This window comes from Aquarana catesbeiana, linkage group LG02 (genome assembly GCF_042186555.1).
Source record: "Aquarana catesbeiana isolate 2022-GZ linkage group LG02, ASM4218655v1, whole genome shotgun sequence".
NCBI classification, from domain to species: domain Eukaryota; kingdom Metazoa; phylum Chordata; class Amphibia; order Anura; family Ranidae; genus Aquarana; species Aquarana catesbeiana.
The window spans coordinates 756,725,487-756,750,669 of NC_133325.1; the positions used below are offsets into that span (position 1 = coordinate 756,725,487).

The 25,183-nt window shown below is 44.1% G+C and overlaps 1 protein-coding gene across 1 annotated transcript; it reads left to right on the top strand.

The window, feature by feature from the left end:
• Positions 1-18,140: 18,140 nt before the first annotated feature.
• Positions 18,141-23,208, top strand: LOC141127720 (V-type proton ATPase 16 kDa proteolipid subunit c-like). The gene is made up of 2 exons (XM_073614467.1): positions 18,141-18,341; positions 22,611-23,208. The coding sequence occupies exons 1-2, from the start codon at positions 18,141-18,143 to the stop codon at positions 23,187-23,189; spliced, it is 780 nt and encodes a 259-aa protein (XP_073470568.1). The 3' UTR covers positions 23,190-23,208.
• Positions 23,209-25,183: the final 1,975 nt, after the last annotated feature.

The window sequence follows — 25,183 nt, forward strand, 5'->3', positions numbered from 1 at the left end:
TGTCTTATCTAATGTCACCAAGCACCCGGCCACCTAGTGACAGAAGAGAGAAGTGCAGCAAATTCATTCCAGACTTGGTGAAAGGGTGAAATCAATTACCGTATTTATCGGCGTATAACACGCACAGGCGTATAACACGCACATTCATTTTAAGAGGCAAGTTTCAGGAAAAAAACTAAAATTTTTAATAAGGAACTTTGAAGCAAAATAAGGGTCAGTGCCCATCTGCTGCCTCACCATTGCCATCAATGCAGCCTGATCAATGCCCATCTGCAGCCTCACAAGTGCCATCAATGCAGCCTCATTAGTCTACATCAATGCAGCCTCACCATTGCCATCAATGTAGCAGCCTTGCCATTGCCATCAATGCAGCAGCCTTACCATTGCCATCAATGCAGCAGCCTCACCACTGCCATCAGTGCAGTCTGATCGATGCCCAACTGCAGCCTAGAGGGGACAGGGAGGGGGGCGGGACAAGCGCCAACAGATTACATACAGTGAGAATCTCCTATGATAGACAGAACAGTGGTCCAATGGCGGCCCAGGAGACGGGACTTTCTAGTACAGAGGCCGCCAAGTAAACAGGAGATTCTCACTGTATTTAATCTGACGGCGCTCATCCCGCCACCCTCCCTGTCCCCTCAGAGGCAGCTAAAATTGAAGTATTGGCGTATAACACACACGCGCTATTTGCACCCGATTTTCATGGTGAAAAAGTGAGTGTTATACGCCAATAAATACAGTAATCACTAACAATTGGCCAAGGCAACTATACCTGGCAGGTACATTTAGGAGCAACTTTGCCTAAACATCAGGGTGCTACACATACTAGGGCCAATTTAGACAGGAGCCAATTAACCTACGAGCATGTCTTTGTCTGTGGGGGGAAACCAAAGTACCCGGAGGAAACCTGCGCAGGCACAGGGAGGACATGAAGACTCCAGGCAGGTAGTGCCATTGTTGTAATTTGAACCAAGGACCCTAGTGCTGCTAGGCGGAAGCGGTGCTATGTGTAGTGTGGAAGCATTATTCTTCAGTTCTGCTCCCCATGAGACATCAAGGCCTCGTCTAAGTGAACAGCAGTAGTCCATTGTTCATGAAATTGTTTCTTATTGTGTTTTTCTGCATCCAATATGCTCTTTGACTCCCTAACTTCTCCTTTCTCCCTCACTTCCGTTTGTTTGCAAAAGATGGTGGGAGAACAAATGTAGTTATCCTCTAACAGGATGTCAGATCACAGTAGCAAAAAAAAAGAAAAAAAAAAGGAATTTGGAGGAGGCTGAAAGCAATAGAAGGACATTTTTTGAGTTAAGAATACATAATTGCATAAAATAAATATTTTTTAAACCAGAGTTTAGTGTCACTTTGAGCCCTGGGGTTTAGTCAGGGAGCTCCTGACCAAATTCCTTGTCAGAAGTAGCTACTGTGATTAATTACTAGGGATCAATTGACTTCTCTCTAAGTTTGGCCTGGTTGTACTTTCCTCTTCTACCACCAGGTGGCCGGACACTTGGAGGTACTAGATTGAGAAGGGCAACTCAAGGTCAGGTTAAGGGTATATGGGGTATGTCAGCCAATGGGCAGGGGATTTGGTGAATCCCTTGGCCTGCTGGGAGAGCCTATATATTCAGGTGAGGTCAGGTGATCCAGGTTCTTGTGTGCCACTGGACCAGCCTTAACCCTCTTGGGCATGGAGTTCACAAAAGCTTCACAGGTTGCCATTGGAGTCCTCTTCCACGCCTCCATGATGACATCACGGAGCTGGTGGATGTTAGAGACCTTGCGCTCCTCCACCTTCAATTTGAGGATGCCCCACAGATGCTCAATAGGGTTTAGGTCTGGAGACATGCTTGGCCAGTCCATCACCTTTACCCTCAGCTTCTTTAGCAAGGCAGTGGTCATCTTGGAGGTGTGTTTGGGGTCATTATCATGTTGGAATACTACCCTGCGGTCCAGTCCTTGAAGGGAGGAGATCATGCTCTGCTTCAGTATGTCACAGTACATTTTGGCATTCATGGTTCCCTCAATGAACTGTAGCTCCCAGTGCCGGAAGCACTCATGCAGCCCCAGACCATGACACTCCCACCACTATGCTTGACTGTAGGCAAGACACACTTGTCTTTGTACTCCTCAGCTGGTTGCCGCCACACACGCTTGACACCATCTGAACCAAATAAGTTTATCTTGGTCTCATCAGACCACAGGATATGGTTCCAGTAATCCATGTCCTTAGTCTGCTTGTCTTCAGCAAACTGTTTGCGGGCTTTCTTGTGCATCATGTTTAGAAGAGGCTTCCTTCTGGGGCAACAGCCATGCAGATCAATTTTATGCAGTGTGCGGTGTACGGTCTGAGCACTGACAGGCTGACCCCCCACCCCTTCAACCTCTGCAGCAATGCTGGCAGCACTCATACGTCTATTTCCCAAAGATAACCTCTGGATATGACGCTGAGCACGTGCACTCAACTTCTTTGGTGGATCATGGCGAGGCCTGTTCTGAGTGGAACCTGTCCTGTTAAACCGCTGTATGGTCTTGGCCACCTTGCTGCAGCTCAGTTTCAGGGTCTTTGGCAATCTTCTTATAGCCTAGACCATCTTTATGTGGAGCAACAATTATTTTTTTTAGATCCTCAGAGAGTTCTGTGCCATGTTGAACTTTCAGTGACCAGTATGAGAGAGTGAGAGCGATAACACCAAATTTAACACACCTGCTCCCCATTCACACCAGAGACCTTGTAACACTAACAAGTCACATGACACCGGGGATGGAAAATGGCTAATTGGGCACAATTTGGACATTTTTACTTAGGGGTGTACTCACTTTTGTTGCCAGCGGTTTAGACATTACACATTGTGAGTTGAGTTATTTGTGGGGACAGCAAATTTACACTGTTATACAAGCTGTACACTCACTACTTTACATTGTAGCAAAGTGTCATTTCTTCAGTGTTGTGACATGAAAAGATATAATAAAATATTTACAAAAATGTGAGGGGTGTACTCACTTTTGTGAGATACTGTATAGCAGAATCGCAATTTAGCTACACATTAGAGTAGGTGTCACAGAGCTGAACTAATTGGGTAAATATGAAGTTGGTATTATCGCAATTTAGCTGTAAAAGTGGTAATATTTTTTTTCCATGGAGCTATATGTAGCTATATGAATTTGTTATTTGTTGGATTATCTGCATTATTCATTTTTGTTTTATCTGAATTTTTATGGTGCCATAGAAGATGACTGAATGCTAATAGTGGTAGTAATAATAATAATAATAATAATAATAATGATGATAATACCAATAATAAAATGGTATTGTACATTCCTCTTGCTTTGTATTAGTTCTGCTAAAATAATTGAACAGTGCCACCTACTGGCCAGACTAAGACATACAGTAAGTAGTTCCTATGGGAGCTGTATCACACGTTCACATCCCCAGGACAGCACTTAAAAGATTGTTCTCTATGAGCACTGGTGTCTCATAGCATTAGTTATTTATCCAGTCTCTGGTGAAGTGATGTGCATTACTTCATGCTCAGGAGTTTTTTTCTTTTTTTAAACAGTGCTTTGCAGCCTATACAGTTTTTTTGCAAAACACAATTTGACATTTACAAATAGTTGCACATTTTATTTTATCTTTATTTTCTTTAATTGGCAGTTATGTAAATTTTTTTTTCTTTATATGTTTAGAATTTGTAATAGTAATACATGTTGCTGCCTTATATAGCACAGGCGCTTTTCAGCTCAGCCCTTACAGAGACCATTGAAAAATTCCCCTTTAGATTGTAAGCTCTCAGGAGCAGGGCCCTCCGTCCTAACCCAGTCGTATTTTATTACTGAATTGTATTGCACGGTGCATGTACTGTCTCCCTTTATTTGTAAAGTGCTGTGCCAGCTTGTTGGCACTATATAAATACTTTATAATAATAATAATTCACATCAGTCCCTTCTCCAACAGGAGCTTTCCGTTTTACATCCCTTTAAATTCTTACATTGGCAAATACAACAGATTTATATTGGGTGGAAGACAATTCATTTACCAATGTGTTTTTTAACCACTTCCATAACGGTCCTGTTCTGGCACTCCTCTTAGTTTTTTTTTGCTAGAAAAGTACTCAGAACCCCCAAACATTATATATGTTTTTTTTAGCAGAGACCCTAGGGAATAAAATGGCGGTCGTTGCAACTTTTTATGTCGCTCGGTATTTGCGCAACAATTTTTCAGATGCCTTTTTATGGGGGAAAAAAAATACAGTTTCATGCATTAAAAAATAACAAAACAGTAAAGTTAGCCCAATTTTTTTTGTATAACGTTAAAGATGATGTTACCCCAAGTAAAAAGATACCTAACATGTCACACTTTAAAGTTGCTCACACTTGTGGAATGGCGCCAAACTTAGGTACTCAAAAATCTCCATAGGCGACGCTTTAACATTTTTTACAGCTTACATATTTAGAGTTGAGTTACAGAAGATTTCTCGTGCTAGAATTGTTGCTCTCGCGGCGATACCTCCCATGTGTGATTTATATGCCGTTTACATATGCGGGTGCGACTTACATGCGCGTTTGCTTCTGTGCCTGAGCACATGGGGACGGAGGCGCTTTAAATTTTTTATTTATTATTTTTTTATTTTTACACTTTCTCTTTAAATTCATTTTTTAAAATCACTTTTATTCCCTTGTAAACATCCCTTGTAATAGGAATAGTGCGTGACAGGTCCTCTTTATGGAGAGATGTGGGGTCTATAAGACCCCATATCTCTCCTCCAGGCTGGAAAGATTGAGATTAATAAAAAAAATGAACGATCTCTTTCTTTCCAGCAGAGTTCTCTAGTATCATATCGTCGTGCCCGGGCCTCCGAAGGTCATAGAGATGGTCTCTGGAAATCTCCATGATCAATGTCCAGCTGCGGCGCATGCTTTCTCCGGATCACCAATCATACGGAGAAGAACTAAAGCTCAGAATTCATAGAAGAGGCCCAAGGAACCTTCAAGATTTGAAGACTGTTTGTGTGGAAGAATGGACCAAAATCACACCTAAGCAATGCATGTGACTAGTTTCTCCATACAGGAGGCGTCTTGAAGTGGTCATTACCAACAAAGAATTTTGTATGAAGTATTAAGTAAATTTCAGTTAGTGTGTTCAATACTTTTTTTTTTTTTTACACATAACTTCATTTCTGAACTTATTTGTTTTAGTTTCTTTGTATGTATGGATTGTATGGGTTGTTACCGACATATGGAGAGCTTCAGAAAGACCTGGAATTACAAAGTACAATTGTTTCAAAGAAAACAATAAGTAATACACTCAACCGCCATGGCCTGTATGCACGCTCACTACGCAAGACTCCATTGGTGGCGAAAAAGCATGTTGAAGCTCGTTTGCTGCACAACATTTAGACAAGCCTATGAAATATTGGGAGAATATAACCTGTCAGATGAGACCAAAATGGAACTCTTTGGACATCATAATACACACCATGTTTGGAGGTCAAATGGCACTGCACATCACCCCAGAAACACCCCAATACCAACACTGAAGTTTGGAAGTGGGAACATCATGGTGTGGGGCTGTTTTTCAGCATACAATACTGGCAAACTTCATATGATTGAAGGAAGGATGAATGGAGAAATGTACCAAGATATTCTTGATAAAATTCTGCTGCCATCTACCAGGATGAAGAAGATGAAATGAGGGTGGACATTTCAGCAAGACATGAATTCCAAACATAAAACCAAGGAAACTCTTAATTGGTTTCAAAGAAAGAAAATAAAGCTGCTATAATGGCCCAGCCCAGGGCCGTCTTTTCGCATGGACACGCTGGGCAGTTGCCCGGGGGCCCCACTTGCCTGGGGGGCCCCACCAGCCAAGCATCATTCAGGTGTCACAAAGTTCCCTGCCAGTGCTGTGCAATGGCATCACCAGCGTGGGGCCTGATGGGGCCACGACCCCCCAATTTTATTCTGTGCCCCCCCATGTGCCCCCCCAAATTAAGTGCTGTACTGTTTTTGTATAACTAAAACAATGGCCTCCGGCTGTCCGAGTGTCTGCCCGCTGATCGCTGAATGACTCATTATTGAGTGGCAGTCTGTCAGGTGACGTCGCATGATGGCCGCCGCTGTTGTTTATGGGAGTTGTAGTCTGCGGCATTGGCTGCGTGCTCAAGCTCCCTGCTCCCGGTTGTGGAGTCAGTCTGAGGAGAGCAGCGCAGCCAGCCTACCGCGTGCTACAACTCCCATTGCCATGGTCGGAATCCAGGATATTTTGCCTGCCCTAGTGCCTCTGCTTGGTTGTACACTGTGTAAAAACACCACGTGACGTGTTTGGCCTGGGCGCACTGCTGCTGGCTGGTGGTACAGTAACAGTACTGTGGAGTAGATGTGACCCAGCAGGACTCACAGACCATGGCCAGCAGGACCCATAGGCTATTGTCCACTCCCAGCAGGAACCACAGTTCAGTGGCCAGCTCCCAGCAGGACCCACAGGTCAGTGGCCAGCAGGACCCACAGGTCTGCATCTTGTGGGTCCTGCTGGGATCTGGCCACTGACCTGTGGGTCCTGCTGGCCACTGATCTTTGGGTCCTGCTGGCCACTGACCTGTGGGTCCTGCTGGCCACTGACCTGTGGGCCCTGCTTGCCACTAGCCTAGGGTGACCAGAAGTCCCCAGCAGGACTCACAGACCATGGCCAGCAGGACCCATAGGCTATTGTCCGCTCCCAGCAGGAACCACAGGTCAGTGGCCAGCTCCCAGCAGGACCCACAGGTCAGTGGCCAGCAGGACCCACAGGTCTGCATCTTGTGGGTCCTGCTGGGATCTGGCCACTGACCTATGGGTCCTGCTGGCCACTGATCTGTGGGTCCTGCTGGCCACTGACCTGTGGGCCCTGCTTGCCACTAGCCTAGGGTGACCAGAAGTCCCCAGCACCACCAGATTACAAATATCTCCCGCTTACACATAATTAGTGCTTTTGTACTGTCCCATTTCAATCAGTAATTTCTTGTTTTTTAATTTCTTGCTTTTCAAGCTCGTGTTATGTTGTCCAAACGTTGTGTTAATGTTTAAACACTGATTTTGTTGGAAGTACCAATAAATATAGCCTTATTGATAATTTGCATTTTTATTCTCGTGCGTGATTGTGTAGACAGGGCCCCAGTGCACTGTATTGCCCGGGGGCCTATAATGGTCTTAAGATGGCACTGGCCCAGCCAATCACCTGACTTGAATCCAATAGAAAATCTATGGAAAGAACTAAAGATCAGAGTTCATAGAAGACGCCCAAGGAACCTTCAAGATTTGAAGACTGTTTGTGTGGAAGAAAGGGCCAAAATCACACCTGAGCAATGCATGCAACTAGTTTCTCCATACAGGAGGCGTCTTGAAGCTGTCATCACCAACAAAGGATTTTGTATGAAGTATTAAGTAAATTTCAGTTAGTGTGTTCAATACTTTTTCCCTGTGTCATTCCATTTTATTACACATAACTTTATTACTGAACTTATTTGTTTTAGTTTCTTTGTATGTATGGATTATATGGGTTGTTACCGACTTGTGGGGAAAATTTAATGTCAATAACACCTTTAGTGCCGGTTCACACAGGGGCGGATTCAAAGTCGCCCGACTCCTGTCCGGCTGCTCCAAAGCCGCCCCCAAGTAGTACAGGAACCTTTTTCTAAGTCAGAGCGACTTGAGTCACTCCTATTAGAACCAACAAATTTCAATTTCACTTGCCACCAGATGCAGCGCTCACTTTCCACCAGATGCAGCTTGTCTCACTTGCCACCAGATGCAACTTGCCACCAGATGCAGCATGTCATTTGCCACCAGATGCATTATGAGACCTCAATGCTCACTGCTGTATTGCCAGAGCCACCGCTAGAGGTCCGGGGCCAGCACTGGTGCCTTGCTCTCTGCTGCCATTTTACAGAAGACCAGCATTCGTGGGGATGAAACAAGAGGTGGAGCCCAGATGGCAATGAAAGCAGTGGTCAATAGAAATGGAGTTGCCGCCAACCCCCCGCCCCGCAGCCTGGCCCACAACAGGTCAGCAGGACCGGCAGCAGGCCGCGGGGCGGGGGGTTGGCGACAGCTCCATTTCTATTGGCCGCCGCTTTCATTGCCATCTGGGTTCCGCCTCTTGTTTCTTCCCCACAAGAGCTGGTCTTCTGTAAAATGGCGACATAGACCAAGTCACCAGTGCTGACCCCGGACCTCTAGCGGTGGCTCTGGCAATATATAACGGCACAAAGCCAATTTCTCATGATTTTTCCCTCATAGTGCAAATGTTTCAACAAAAGGGTTTATTAAAACAGCACACTAACTTACATCAAGGCAGCCAAACAACAGCAAAAATCAATGCACATAGAAAACAGAGCGGTGGTTGAGCTGGCTGGTGCTGTTGTTTGGCTGCCTTGATGTAAGTTTTTAGTGTGCTGTTTTAATAAACCCTTTTGTTGAAACATATTGCACTACGAGGCTATCTTCTTGTTCCCTTATGCTCTGGGATTTATCCAGTACGGCCGGTGCTCAAAAAATTTTTGGGGGGCGCAAACAAACTGAAAAATACTGACCCCCCCATCAAATGCAGCCACTGTGCCCATCAAACGCAGCCACTGTGCCCAACTTATGCAGCCACTGTGCCCATCATATGCAGCCACTTGTGCCCGTCAAATGCATCCATTGTGTCCATCATATGCAGCCACTTGTGCCCATCAAATGCAGCCACTTGTGCCCATCATATGCAGCCATTGTGCCCATCAAACGCAGCCACTGTGCCCATCAAATGCAGCCACTTGTGCCCATCAAATGCATCCACTTGTGCACATCCTATGCAGCCACTTGTGCCCATCAAATGCAGCCACTTGTGCCCATCATATGCAGCAAGTGTGCCCGTCAAATGCAGCCACTTGTGCCCATCAAATGCAGCCACTTGCACCCGTTAAATGTAGCCACTTGTGCCCAGTATATGCAGCCACTTGTGCCCATCATATGCAGCCACCGTGCCCACCGATCCCCTTCGCGGCTCTGACGGCCCCCCGTCCTGAAAGGGGCTGGGCGCATGGACGGGGGGCGGTGCCCGTGTGCCCACAATGCACTGGCTGCCCCTGGATTTATCCTTGAGCTGCCAGATTGGATATCAGCTCTTCCAAAGATACCGTGGTTCCTGTGTCCATTGAAAAACCGGGCCCACTTTTACAGTTCAAGGTGTTGGAGCCTGATGGGATCATTGTCCAGTGTCTGATACTGCTGCTATCTGGAATTTGGTTTGTTTTTACAGCCCAGTCTGTTGGAGCATGGTAGGATTATCATACAATGATTGAAACTACCGTTATCTGGTAAGAAGTGAATCTATGTGATGATGGGATATTAACCACTTGCTTACTGGGCACTTAAACCACCCTCCTGCCGAGACCAATTTTCAGCTTTCAGCGCTGACGCATTTTGAATGACAATTGCGCGGTCATGCAACACTGTACACAAATTACATTTTTATCATTTTTTTCCCCACAAATAGAGCTTTCTTTTGGTGGTATTTAATCACAGCTGGGATTTTTATTTTTTGCTAAACAAACAAAAAAGATGGAAAATTTTGAAGAAAAAAAAAATCATGTTTCATAAAATGTTATTATTATGAAATTTTGCAAACAGGTAATTTTTCTCCTTCATTGATGTGCGCTGATGAGGCGGCACTGGTGGGCACTGATAGGCTGCACTGATAAGCACAGTTAAGGCGGTACTGATAGGCACAGTTAAGATAGCACTGATAGGCACAGATAAGGGGGCACTGATGGGGACAGATATGGCGGTACTGATGGGCACAGATAAGGCAGCACTGATGGCCACTGATGGGTGGCACTGATGGGTGGCACTGATGGGTGGCACTGATAGGTACCACTGATAGGTAGCACTGATGGGCGGCACTGATGGGCACTGATGGCCACTGGTAGGTGACACTGATGGGCACTGATAGGTGGCACTGATGTGCAGCACTGTTGTTGAGGCACTGATTGTGGGCACTGATAGGTGGCATTGTGGGCACTGATGGGTGGCACTGATGGGTGGCACTGTGGGCACTGATGGGAGGCACTGGTGGGCACTGGTAGGAGACACTGCTGCCTATTGCTAGGTGGCACTGGCAGGGGGCACAGGTGGGCACTGAGGATCTGCAACAGCTTGCTGTAATCGGGACTGATGTTCCTCTCACAGCTGCCGGTGATTGTCTTTTTTTTCCTCCTCACGCTGTCAGCGCAAGGAGAAAAAATAGCCGATTACCGGCTCTGTTGACATCACATGATCAGCTGTCATTGGCTGACAGCTGATCACGTGGTAAGGGGTCGGGATCGACCCCTTACTCCGATCTGTGATCAGGCGAGTCTCATAGACTCACTGATCACAGAGCGTGCTGCGCACGCACGCAGGCCACTCGTGCACGGGACGACGTCAATGGACGTCGTCCCGGCAAAGCAGGTCTGCGCTGTAGCCGTCATTCGGCTATAGAACGGATCTGAAGTGGTTCAAGTATTTGTGTTTTGAAGAGCACTGAAGCTTCCTTATATTTGGTTTACTTAATTTCCTTAAAGAGCACTGAAGTTTTCACATACTCGGTTCACTAATTTCCCTTTTGTATAAGGGTTTGTCAGTTGGACATTTTTAATGCACATTTTTTCATGCACTTTTTATGATCCAAATCATATTTTTTTCACTTTATGAGTCATTTTATTAATTTTTTAATTTATTTTTATACACTTGTTTTTGAAGGAGTGGACTTTATGCCCCTAAATATTTCTCATTTGCATTTTTGCACTGTGAATATTCTTCTAGATTAGCGTACCTGTTTCTTTTAATTATCTATGCTTATGGTAGGGGTTCGGACCTTTTTAGATTGCAGCTTTTCTTTATCTATATATTTTCATTTAATTATTTATGTGTTTGATTTCTTCAATAGCCACATTTCCCTTCACCAGGAGGGTAGGATAAGTGCAGGATTTTAACCCTTTTTTGACAAGGCCCATAAAGACATGGATGAGCGAGTTTGGGGTGGAGGAACTTGACTGGCCTGACCTCAACCCGATAGAACGCCTTTGGGATGAATTAGAGCGGAGACAGCGAGCCAGGCCTTCTCATCCAACATCAGTGCCTGACCTCACAAATGCGCTTCCCATAGACACACTCCTAAACCTTGTGGACAGCCTTCCCAGAAGAGTTGAAGCTATTATAGCTGCAAAGGGTGGGCCAACTCAATTTTTAACAGACGAAGACTGGGATGCCTTTAAAGTTCATGTGCATATAAAGGCAGGTGTCCAAAAACTTTTGGCAATATAGTGTACTGTACATGAAGATACTACGTGTTGTTGCAATTTTGGAAGTGCACCTATTTACTTAGGAAAGACAAAAAATGCCCATGAAGGCTCCTGGAATCTATGACATCATTTTGGGCTAGGCCAGGAATCAGAAAGCAACTGAAGAAATGTAAAAGAAAAAGTTTAAAACAAGTAAATATAATAAACCTTCCTATCTATTTGCTAATGCAAGGAGCATAAGGATTAAAAATAGTTAATGTTGACTAAGAGAGTTTAGTTCCGCCTGCGTGTGCATCAAATGCATACAGTATACTGTTTATTATTCCTGATCAAATAATGAAACAAATCCATATAAAACCACTATAACTCCCCTTCTAACTTGTCATCTCCCAGTGAACTCTACATAATGGAAGCACCGAGCAGCATCTTGTGTGTCCGAAGAGTAACACATAGCCCATATCTCCGAGAAATGATGAGAATTCCATTAGCAAATCAGATATGACAGGCGCAGATTAATCTTTCACCTCTGGGACGATTTGCTGCTGTAAACCATTCTGTTGCATTTAGAATAACCTCTAGAAAATTACAGGTTCTGGTAAGTGGTGACATTTTTTTTAATTAGCTAGAAAATTATTTGTAATTGACAAATATTGAGGGTGCACTTTGGAAAATGTGCTATGTATTTTTTTTTATTGGTGCATTTATTTATTAATAAAAGGTAGAGGAATGCAAAACTGTTTGCAGTCAGTAGAACTCCAGGTACAAGTAATGTATGAATTAGAAAAACTGTCATTATATTATCATATATTGGCATATATATATATATATATATATATATATATATATATATATATATATATATATATATATATATATATATATATATTATAATATTATAAATAAATATATATATATATATATATATATATATATATATATTATAATATTATAAATATATATATTTATATATATATATATATATATAATGAATAAATATATAATGAATATATATATATATATATATATATATATATATATATATATATATACATATATATATATATATATATATATATATATATATATATATATACATATATATATATATATATATATATATATATATATATATATTGGTGAGTGTATTGTTATTGATATATTGATATCATCATATTGGTGCATGGATTTATCAATAAAAGATAGAGGAATGCAATACTGATTACAGTCAGTAGAACTCCAGGTACAAATAAAAGAGTCCAGTAAAGTATGAATTAAAACATGAGTCATTAAATGTATTTATGGATAGAGATGCAATATAAACACCCGAATCTGTATTTATTGTAGCTGCCTTTAATTCCCTGCACAGCTACGTAAGAGAGAGGAAGCGTTTGTACTACCTCACAGCAGATGTAAACCCAATCACTGAAATCTCATATCAAGCTTTCACATGTTAGTATCATATCAAAAGAAGATTTCAGTATTTTTAAATCTGCAGCTTTAAGCACTTCACATCCTCAGGCTGCTGTAAAACATCCTGGACTTAAAGGGAATAAATCAAGCTCGTGGTTGCAGCTGAGGATTTCATCACTTCAGGGTTCAGAACTGTCATTCCCCAGCTAATGTAGCCAGTGAAGTAGCTAATCAAGCACTATATGTGATAAATTAGCTACAGAAGAGGGCAGGGGCGACATTGGGGATATAATATGCCCCCGATATATCCAGAAAGAGTACCTGTCACCTGCCCATGCTATCATTTAAGGGGGATTGTTATCCTCCGTGTGATAGCAATAAAGTTAAAAAAAAAATAAGTGTAAAAACATAAAATAAAACAAAATAAAAATGATAACGGAAAAAAAAATTAAAGCACAGCTGCCCCCCCCCCCCAATGTATAAACACACAAATGCATACGTGCACATAGGTCCCACATATGTATGTAAACAGCGCTTGTGCCACATACGTATGAGGTATGTACAATAATTCAAGGGCCATAATTCATAGTTAACAGTAAAGTGATAATCTGTAAAGGGTTTTAAAGCCTCACCTATGAAAAATTGAATACAGGTGTGTAAGTGCTTCCTCCTTCTTACATCCAGCCCCACCTGGTGCTCAAACTTACAGGCTGCCGAAGCCTCAGGTAACACGAATCACAAGAGGAGAAGTCGGCACTCGGAATAGCATCCAACAAGGGTTATCCTTTATTGCAAAAACATGTGTAACAGCTGTAAAACAGCCAACGCGTTTCAGCCATCAGCTGTTATACAGTGTCTTGAAAAAGCTTTCATACCCCTTGAAATTTTCCCCATTTTGTCATGTTACAACCAAAAACTTAAATGTATTTTATTGGGATTTTATGTGATTGACCAACACAAAGTGGCACAATTGTGAAGCGGAAGGGAAATGATAAATGGTTTTCAAATTTTTTTACAAATAAATATGTGAAAAGAGTGGTATGCATTTGTATTCAGCCCCCTGAGTCAATACTTTGTAGAACCTCCTTTCACTGCAATTACAGTTACAAGTCTTTTTGGGTAGGTCTCTACCAGCTTTGCACATCTAGAGAGGGAGGATGGTGTGTTCAGGGTTATGTGCAGTGTTAGTTTTTCGCCACAAATAGCTTTTTCCTTTTACGCCAAAAAGTTCAGTTTTGGTCTCATCTGACCAGACTACCTTCTTCCACACGTTTGCTGTGTCTCCCACATGGCTTCTCGCAAACTGCAAAGGGGACTTCTTTCAACAATGGCTTTCTTCTTGTCACTCTCCCATAAAGGCCAGATTTGTGGAGTGCACGACTAATTGTTGTCCTGTGGACAGATTCTCCTACCTGAGCTGTGGATATCTGCAGCTCCTCCAGAGTTACCATGGGCCTCTTGGCTGCTTCTCTGATTAATGTTCTCCTTGCCCGGCCTGTCAGTTTAGGTGGACGGCCATATCCTGGTAGGCTTGTAGTTGTGCCATACTCTTTCCATTTTCAGATGATGGATTGAACAGTGCTCCGTGAGGTGCTCAAAGCTTTGGGTATTTTTTTAAAACCTAACCCTGCTTTAAACTTCTCCACAACTTTATCCTTGACATGTCTGGTGTGTTCGTTGACCTTCACGATGCTGTTTGTTCACTAAGGTTCTCTAACAAACCTCTGAGGGCTTCACAAAACAGCTATATTTATACTGAAATTAAATTATACACAGGTGGACTCTATTTACTAATTAGGTGACTTCTGAAGGCAATTGGTTCCACTAGATTTTAGTTAGGCATACCTCTGAACTTTTTGAGATGGGAATGAGGGACACCTATCAGCAAAAGTATGCAGGCATAGGACACACCCCTTGCCACACCCCCTTAAAGGAGAATTGTACAAAAAAATAAAAGATTGGTTAAACTCACAAGTGCTTTTTTCACCACTACTATTCCTTTATATTGGCTTTTGGAATTTACAAATGCAGCAATTTAGAAATCAGATGAAAGGTTTAGCACTGGGAAACACTTTTCGATAGATAAAAAGTGCATTTTATATACACCTATATAGATCAGACCAAAATGAGGGACAAATGAGGAGGAATGAGGGACAGAGGGACATTGCTTCAAATCAGGGACAGTCCCTCGAAATCAGGGACAGTTGGAAGCTATGGTTAGGGGTATCACACAGTATGTCCGTATTTCATCCATCCGTTTTCGGATGAAATACGGACATACATGCATCCCTATGGGATAGCGGGTGTCAGCGGATGTACATCCGCTAACACCCGATGTCGTCCGCCTCCGCTCTCGTCCGATTCTGCGGACGGAAGAAAATCCTATTTTTCTATCCGTCTGCAGAGCGGATCGGAGGAACACGGACAGACGGTCCATGTTCCTCCGATCCCCCATAGGGGAGAGCGGAGATCTGACAGGGCGGTCCCTGCACAGTGTGCGGGTCCCACCCTGTCATCTGCCTGCTCAGCTGGGGAAAGCGGAGCGATCCCCGCTGAGCAGCGGATAAACACGGGGTGGATCAACACGGATCCGTCCCGTGTGAAAGGGGCCTAAAGGGGGCTGAAAACAAATGCACGCCACACTTTTTAGATATAATATTTTTATTTTGAAAACCATTTATCATTTTCTTTCCACTTCACAATTATGTGCAACTTTGTGTTGGTCTATCAAATTAAATCCCAATAAAATACATTTACGTTTTTGGTTGTAAGATGACAAAATGTTGAAAATTTCAAGAGGTATGAATACTTTTTGAAGTCACTGTACATGTTTTTGCAATAAAGGATAACCATTGTTGGATGCCATTCCGAGTGCCGACTTCTCCTCTTCTGACCTATGAAAACATTTTAGGTACTGTGTTTTTTTGCCATTTTCTTATGGGCATATGCAATTGACATGTTCGCTATCTTTTTACTCAAAGCAACATCAACTTTTAGATTTTACCAGAAAATTTGGTATTATATTGTGTTTGTGTGCCCTAAAAATATTTTTTGCATTTTTTTTGACAATGCATGGGATTAACAGATGCACAATTATTGTCATTCAGGCTTCCAATGGGGACTTCAAGAGGTCAGTTTAACACACATTACACAGGTATGGTCCTCCGTAGTCACCATCAGGAAGCCCGATCTAAGAAATGTCACGCAGCCATTGCTGGGGTGCCTGTAGACAGGAAGTGGCTGTACAGAGGCTTCAGAAGATCATCAGCTTTGATAGGGAACAGGATTTAAAAAGAAACCTGTAGGCAGGTGCAGTCTGTTGTCTGCACTGCAGGTGGTACTCAAATGCAGCAGTACTGCAGATGGAGAGGAAGTCATGGGGTACAGGCTTCCTCTATGATTTCCTGAGTCACTAGGGCAGCAATCCGATTGGATGCTGGCCACCCATGTGACTTTGGCAGCAAATTCAGGTGAGTCGATTTAAGACCCTGTCCCCTCAGTTTGGTGCTGTTTATGCGAGTGGGTAAAGGGAAAAGTTCCTGACGAGGAGGCAAAGTGTAGGGTCGCATCTCTCAGAATACCTTCCTGGCCAGGCCGCATTCTGTCCCCTCTCAACAGACGCTGTCAGTTAGCCGGAATCTGCTTCTTCATGTTATTGGAAATTATGTGTAGCACCCTCCTAGGTAAGTGATAGGATAGTTAGGTAAGTGTTATTGTTTGTTTTTGATATGTAAATTTAGTTTCGACACTGTAGTCAGTCTGGCTGTAATGTTGGCTAAGGTAAAAGCATAGTTTGGCTCATTGTACTTAGTGAGCTGCAATTGTTTAGTTAGGCCTGATCTGTGTGCTCTGCTGCTGACAGTCTGCCTGATAGCTCCCTCTGTATCCAGGCAACTTGAAAAGTTTCTGGATGATAGGTGTGGAGCTATGCAGATGGCAGAATGAATATTGGTACAGCCCCGGCTTATCCCAGAGGGGCAGGCTCTGAAGGCGGGCTTGTAGACTGTATTTATTCTTAGAGCACACAGAGCTCTGGGTCTTGTCCCAGAGTAGAGGCTGGCACAGGCTGCCATGAGGAAGCCTCAGGTGGGTGACCTGAGGGAGGAATGCTGAGACCCAAGTGCTTGGAAGAAGCTGAGTGAGGGGAGCTGTCTGTCGTTGATCTGTCTGGGTATCACTGGAGAGCATCCCTTGGAAGACTGGAAGGAGGCATCCATCTGTGTTTGGGCCTTGTGAGTACAGACACTAAAAGAAACATCCTAAACATCCTGTAGACTGGTCTTTAGAGAAAGGAGTGAATGAGCCTGTTGTGTGCCTGGCTGTGGGGCTGAAGTTGGGAAGACATGGACAAGTAATTCTGTGGCTCTAACAGGAGTAGCACTACATGTGAGTGTGCCTGGCTGGGTAGCTGCCCCACCGGGTTCATTTGTGAACTGTAGCTGCATTACTCCAATACAAGTTTTATATTGCAGCTGACTGCGTGAATTATTGCAGCCACACCACGCTGCACCCCACCTACAAACCAAACAAATACATACTGATTATGATGAACAATCACTTCTCCTCCTGGCAGTAGTGTATAGGACTAAGAAGATATAAATATGCCAATGGTGCAGCAGAAAATATATGGCACAGTGAGGAAGGTTTGTGGTCCAGGATGAGAGGACAGTCAAAATTAGAAGCGGCGCCCCCCCCCCCCCCCCCCACAGTTGCTCAATGCCAGCCGCCCGCATACCAGAAGCAGTCAGGCCGCTTTATGGGAGCGCTAGACTAATCTGCCTCTCAGCCCAGTCCACCCTATAAGACTGGTGTTACACTAACACTGTAGCGCAAGCCGGCGGGGACTCTTTCCCTGCTGCCCCCCTGCAAAGTGCTGCCCTTGGCCTGGGCCTTGTTGGCCTAGACCAGGATACAGAGTTACCTCCTGGTAATGCCAGCTATTTAACTGACATACTGGTTCATTGGCTTCAGTACTTTCCAAGATATTGACCTAGAAGAGGTAAGCAAATTAGGAGTTCTGACTTTATTTTTCTGACTAGTGGTGAGCTTGGGTGGGTTTAGAAATAGATCCGAACCCACATGTGCGAGTCCGATTAGAAACTGTCATCTGTATAGGTCTATCATCTGCAGCTGGAGCATTCCCCACCACACAGCCCCACATATACATACTCCTTGTATACGTGTGGCTGCAGGCAAGATTTTTGGTCCATACAGGTGACAGCATCCTGGCAGACTTGCACCTGTGGGTTTGAATCTAAAGCCCCTTTCACACGAGGCGGAATCCGTCCAAGCAGATCCACCTGTCAGTGGGAGAACTCTTCGCTGATCCCCACTGAGCAGGCGGATGACAGGTCAGTGTCCCTTTGCTAAGCAAGAGCAGACACGGACACAGCCTGCGGCTCTCTATGGGGCAGTCAGATGGAAACAGACTGCATGTCGATTTCTAACCGACTGTCATCCGATTTGTCCTGCCGGATGGATGTCGAACGTGTCCTCATCTGTCTGTTTTTAGTGGATCAGATTGGATCAGATGCTAGTGGGTGTTCCGCTGACATCCACTGCCCCATAGAGAACAATGTGTGGTCTGTTCTGGTCCTCCTGAAAAACAGACAGACAAACCTGATCAGTCTGCTGGTATGAAAGGGGCCTTAACCTGAACATGCCTGAGCTCATTCCAACCCACCTTTTGCATGTGTGCTCCAGGTGAGGGTATCAGAGAGCCATAGTTGCCAACAGTCCCGATTTTCCCGGGACAATCCCGATTTTGGGACCCTCGTCCCGATTGGAGGCTGTCCCGAATCGGGATTTCCATCAGGAAAATCGGAAATGTTGTTTTTTTAAATTTTTGGAGCAGCTGGCTCCAACAAAATGGCGGCCGGCTCCGCCACTCGATCTTCCCCCTAGTGTTCAGTGGAGAAAGGAAGGGGGCTCGATCCGTGCAGCCAATGAATCGGCTTCTTTAGCTGCACGGTCCCTCCCCTCTCCACTGAACACACGGCACCGCTGTGTCTTGCCGAAAAGTTCCCCAGCTCGGCTATTTCTGCCGGCTCATACTGTGCAAGCGCTGCGCCTGAGCAGTACAGGGGGTCCTTACTTGCCGAGGGGACTTTCTCGGCAGAACACCGGCCGCTCCTGGACGAGGGGAGGGTCTGCACTAATAGAGGGGGGGCTGCACTGAGGGGGGGTCTGCACTAATAGAGGGGGGCTGCACTGAGGGGGGGCTGCACTAATTGAGGGGGGTCTGCACTAATAGAGGGGGGCTGCACTGAGGGGGGGTCTGCACTAATAGAGGGGGGGCTGCACTGAGGGGGGGCTGCACTAATAGGGGGAGGCTGCACTGAGGGGGATCTGTACTAATAGAGGGGGGGCTGCACTGAGGGGGGTCTGCACTAATAGAGGGGGGCTGCATTGAGGGGGGGCTGCACTAATAGAGGGGGCTGCACTGAGGGGGGGTCTGCACTAATAGGGGGGGCTGCACTAATAGAGGGGGGGTCTGCACTGATGGAGAGGGTCTGCACTGATGGAGGGGGTCTGCACTGAGGGGGTCTGCACTGATGGAGAGGGTCTGCACTGATGGAGGGGGTCTGCACTGAGGAGGTCTGCACTGATGGACAGGGTCTGCACTGATGGAGGGGGGTCTGCACTGAGGGGGTCTATACTGACTCTGCTGGGGGCACCTGATGCGAGGACAGACTCTGCTGGGGGCACCTGATGCAAGGACAGACTCTGCCGGGGGCACCTGATGCAAGGACAGACTCTGCTGGTGGCAGGCGACGTGGCTAGTGACACACTCAGGGATCCCACTGATTCGGCATTATGGTGAGTTGAATGATTTAATTTTATATTACAATGTAATGATAGAAATAATGCGCTTCAATCATCCTGACACCATAACAACCGTGGTGCCGGGATGATTGAAGCGTTAACACCAGGTGTTTGGAGTATCTTTATCTGTTGATTGTTAAACTTTCTAGAATACACATATTTTTATTGTGTAGGAACTGGGGCTGCTGTCCCGTCATTCCCCTCTCCCCCTTTCCCTCTCCCACTTTCCCTTTCCCCCTTTCCCTCTCCATCCCTCATTCATCTCAGACTCTAACCACACCCTCTTGAGCCACGCCCATGTAAGCCACACCCGCTATTTCATGTAAGCCACACCCATTTTTCGCCGCAGCGCACTTCACGCGCCGCACTTGTATTTTTTTTTTGCTAAGCCACACCTACAAACAAATGCCCCACCCCCTAATTATTGTACAGCTCCGCCTACAGCCAAAATAGTGTCACACATATTTTTTTTGCAATGTTGGCAACTATGGAGAGCAAGCTAGAGACCCACTAGCCAGTTATGGATGCCAGGCAAACTATGCACCTAGTTGCTGGTAATTACAAAGTGTTTGTGGTATGTTGAAATTAGGAAAGGATTATGGAAACAGGATTAGCAGCAGAGTTTTCCTTTAAAAAGTGATTGCCTCTCTCTCTGAATTCCTTTCTTCGAGGGAAATAATAAAATATTGCAATCTAAATGCTGTAAACAAACATACTGCAGTTATTACAGAACCCGGCCCCAAAATACCACTCATTATATCACAATATTAGCCCAGACACACCTGACTCTTCAATTAGCCTGGCTCGGGGATCAGGAAATGGAGCATTCTGGGTTGGAGGCATCAATAATTGAATAAAAAAGAAAAGTCATAAACATATTTGTTCTTCCTGCAGTGTGAATGAATGGGATTCTAAGTGTATAGTAAACACACAGTAATTGCCTGTAAATGAACATTCAATGAAGATGAAGCGGGGGATCTATCTTCTTTCCTTTCCAGAGTGTTTCCTACTAAAGCGTTTTTTTTTTTATTTATTTACTTCGCCCATTAAGGGCCGCTGTTAGCTGCAGTGGATGTATTGTTCACATTTGTGGTGACCTCCATATAAAGTAATGGTATACAGCAGGAGTGGCTTCCTGTTAATGAGCTAGTAGTCTTCTTACAGCAATTATCACATACTAAAGACAGGCAAGAGCCAGGCACCAAATACATTATATATGCCTCATCTAAAATAAAGGAATTGCTAAGACTATGGGCTGATTTTAAAGGGAAACTCCGCTCAACAAAATATAGCAAATAAAAAAATAATATATTGCTATACAAGCCATGTTGTTATTGCTCCTCCTGTTTCTGTAGCTGCTCCAGGATCCAGTGCTCCGGCTATCCTTTGAGGCTATGGTCAGGCCCACCTGCTCTCCTTGATGGCTGAACTACCAGGGAAAAAGACGCCGGAGCCAGGTAAGCCTGCAAAGGGTGAAAGTAGTGTACCAGTGAGGGAGGTGATACCTGTGGCCATTAAGGGAGACAATGCTGTTGTGCCAATCAAAGCCAGCTCCATGCGCAACTATCTCCCAGCCGAAGAATGCTCCACTATCTCCGATTTGAATATCCCATCCGATCGGGTCTCTGAACTGTTTTCAGACACTTTATCATGGACTGGGAAGTGGACTAATAGTGACGAGGGGCTATTGTGTGACCTAGGGGAGGATGAAATTCCCTCTCTGCCAGCGGCCAGTGTCAAAATGTAATTGTCTGCCAGTGCAGCTCCCTCCTTATGCATTGCTAAGTCCTTTGAGGAAGATCATTGAGCAAGATGGGTTCCTAAAGTTGCATTGACTAAACCAATCCAGTTGACCAAGTTTGATTGTAAACCAGACATTATTGCAGGATACCCAGTTCAACATGCACCAGATGTCCTAACCAGGTATGGAGACCTTAAAAAACTGCCCAGGTTGTCCAAGATATAGCGGATAATAATTAAGAAAGTGACTGAGGAGTATGGCTACCTGTATTCCTATATACCGGCCCATCTAAAAGGAAGAGACCCAGGATAAGGATACACAATAGGTAGATGAAGCTGTGCAGAGTTTTCTTCTAATTCCTTTACGATTAGATTTCCAAAAGCTGTCACCTAAGATAGGTGAGAGATATACTTCGGTGTTACAAACTTGGGGCTATGGTCGCAAAATCAACTCAGATAATGTCACTATTCCTTGGCCTAACAAGAAGGACATCTATCACTACATTACCACTGTAAATACAAGAGGTGAAACCCTGAAGTTACCGGATCCCATGTATTAATGGTAAATGACATTGAATTATGTTCCTTTAATGAAACCATGTGAATTACAAATGTGTGCTTTGTGGAGTCAGGACGCTATGCTGGAAGCCACTCCACCTTTGTTCTGGAAAGCTGTTAGTGGGGACATTCCTGCTTGGCTGTTCTGCTGGATCCTATTCTGCCAGCAGAGGTCAGGAGTGCCCACTTGAGTCATACTGGCTAGTGCTCTGGAATCGCTAGTGTGCCTCCCTCTGAAAAGTAATCTGTTGATATGACGTACAATGGGTTTGTTCTTCAACAAGTGAAGAAACTTTTTCTCAGTCCCAGGCTGTTGTGTGGACAGACTGATATTACCAATGCAAGGGGACCTATTTCAAGAAGTGCGGTCCCTTGTACCATGGCATGGCTGCTTGTTGTTTGAATACACCCATGCATTTTGTCCCAGAGTTGTCCCTAGGAAGAAGGGAAACTGCAGGGAAATGTTGTTCCACCCTAAGTAAAGGATTGATGGACATTGGGGCTTCAAAGACACTGGGGTGTATAGTCAGTTAGGTAGAATAAGCTGTGACAAAGAGGGCAAGTTCTCACCTTAAAATTGAATAATGGACTGAAAAGTACACAAGGACTGTTTTCTGAATATGCTGACCACCAGGTGGCGTGAGAGTGCCAGCCTGAGTGAGCCATTGTTCACATTATACAACTGAATTGCTAAGTAGGTAGAGAGCGGCGCTTCACCTCTTCCAGTGTGAGAGGCGCACCGAGTGTCAGCAACAATCCGTTCCCTTCCTCCTCCCATAGAATCCGCCGACACAGCTCCCTCCCCCCGGCCTCTCTGTCTTCGCTTCACCCCCCCCCACACACCGGAGGTTTATTCGTCCACCTTCAGTCAGCGGACACAACCCGGACCAAGGCGGCACCACATCCACCGCTCCGGAGTACTCCGCCTTCTTCGCCGTCATGGGCGCCTCGTCAGCCATGGTGTTCAGCGCATTGGGGGCAGCCTATGGAACGGCGAAGAGTGGCACAGGCATTGCTGCCATGTCTGTCATGAGGCCTGAACTGATCATGAAGTCTATCATTCCTGTGGTCATGGCTGGTATCATAGCTATCTATGGACTGGTAGTGGCAGTGCTTATTGCAAACTCTCTCACACCAGACATCACACTATACAAGAGCTTCTTACAGCTAGGTGCCGGCCTCAGTGTAGGATTGAGTGGCCTTGCTGCTGGGTTTGCCATTGGCATTGTGGGAGATGCAGGTGTGCGGGGAACAGCACAACAACCCCGACTATTCGTAGGCATGATCCTGATCCTCATTTTTGCTGAAGTCTTGGGTCTGTACGGTTTGATTGTGGCCCTTATCCTCTCCACAAAATAAAGAAGAAAGTTCTTCCCAGCGTTCCAGAAATCGTCACTTACAAAAAAAAATGGTTTTATCTCATGTGTACAGTCATCCTTCACCCACCCTGATTCAGTAGATTCTCTTCCCCCCTCTCCCCTGTAACGGCGCAATTGTAAGTTAGTGACTGTTGTGTGTAACCCTCTAGCTATATTCATTGGGTGGACTTCAGGGCAGCAAGGAGTCCTGATGCCAGTGTTGTGGGAAGGAAGCAGGCAACACTTCCACAAATCACAAGACTCCCTTTTCTGCGTGCAGTGTTTATTTTTCTTCCCACATCTTCTCTGGATGTTTCCTAACAAAAGTTCCATGTAAAAAAAAATGATCTAGCATTGTAATTTCCCTCTTGCCATTCAATGTTTTTTATTTATAAATATAAAAAATCTTCATTGTTCATACTTTAAAAAACCAGAGCCAGCTGTTTCTTTTCCTCCTGTAACTTATCCCACCCCCTCCTTCCTTTGCTGCATATATATATATTTAATCTATAGCTGTATATTTGTGTGGGGTTTCCTTTGTAAGTGCTGAGAATTCCCTGGATGTACTTTGGTTCGAGATTGCTGTACTGTTCTGACATTTAAGTGAGGTCTCAATATATATATATTTTTGTTCTAAAAGGAAAAAAAAAGGGGAAAGAAAAAAAAAAAAAAAAAAGAATTGCTAAGTAGGTTGCTGTAGGTCTGTTATGAAAAAGGGGTGGTTCCCTCGGATGGGGGTGGGGCCCAGTTTTCATCTGTACTGTACATGTTTAGATATGTCATAAGGTGTATTTACACTGCATTGCTGCTCTCGGCTGAGAGTATTTAATGTTTACTCAACACTCACTCTATATATGTATATATATATATCTCGCTATATTTAATATCTCTATACGTGGATATTACACCTGCCAATCATCATATGTAATATATGCCATCAAGTGCCCATTTGGTTTAGTGTATGTTGGAGAAATTACACAAAAAGTAAAAGACAGGATAGCAAGACACAAATATTCAATACGTGACAAATTAACACAACTACCGCTAGCGAGACACTTCGTGGAATGTGGACATAATGTATCACAATTAAAGTATATGGTCCTAGAGGGAATAGAGAAAAACAGGAGGGGGGGAAACCGTGAAATGATTTTGAGAAAAAGAGAAGTATGTTTGGATACATTTTTTAAATACTATTGTTCCACACGGTTTAAATGTTGATTTGGATCTTTATTTGTTTGTTTAACAGTATTGATTTACAAGTGATCATACAAACGAAGAAAAAATGTAAATGTGTTTTGGAATAGGGAGGTTTGTATTTAGGTATACTTATTCTATCTATGTATATATTTCTCATAGGTTAATAGAACATATTTGGAGAATAAGAATGAAGAGATAGAGATGTCGGCTGCTATTTGTTAGATCTTGTGTCTATGGTGTAAAAAACACGTATCTGCATAGGTGCTGAATACACTATGAATTGAATCAATTAACCATATTGTTTCCACATGTGATGTATCCCACTAATTTGTATTTAAATGATTGATTGTAGTGAACCTGTTAGATATGTTCTGACGGATCTTAGGAAGGGCGCAAGCATACTAGCCCGAAACGTAATCCATTCATACCTGCATTATATAGGCATTTATTGCCATGACTACGTCCGGAAAGATTGTACTTGCTTTGTAATTTTTCCATGTGACTATGTGAAATAAAGCAACCGAAAGTTTTTAAGTGCAGCAACCCTTTGGATTTTTTTCCTATATATAAGGTCAGTGGGAGGACCTGATTGCTGGCACTGAATCGTAAGCTGGGTGCGGTTCTCCTCTACGATTTGAATATATATATATATATATATATATATATATATATATATACAGTCAGGTCCATAAATATTGGGACATCAACACAATTCTAATCTTTTTGGCTCTATACACCACAACAATGGATTTGAAATGAAACGAACAAGATGTGCTTTAACTGCAGACTTTCAGCTTT

Bases quoted from the DNA above. Each gene is read 5' to 3' on its own strand.
- LOC141127720 (XM_073614467.1), top strand. From the start codon at position 18,141: ATGTCGATTTCTAACCGACTGTCATCCGATTTGTCCTGCCGGATGGAT. The intron at 18,342-22,610 runs GTATGAAAGGGG...CTCCTCCCATAG, and splicing joins CAAACCTGATCAGTCTGCTG to AATCCGCCGACACAGCTCCC.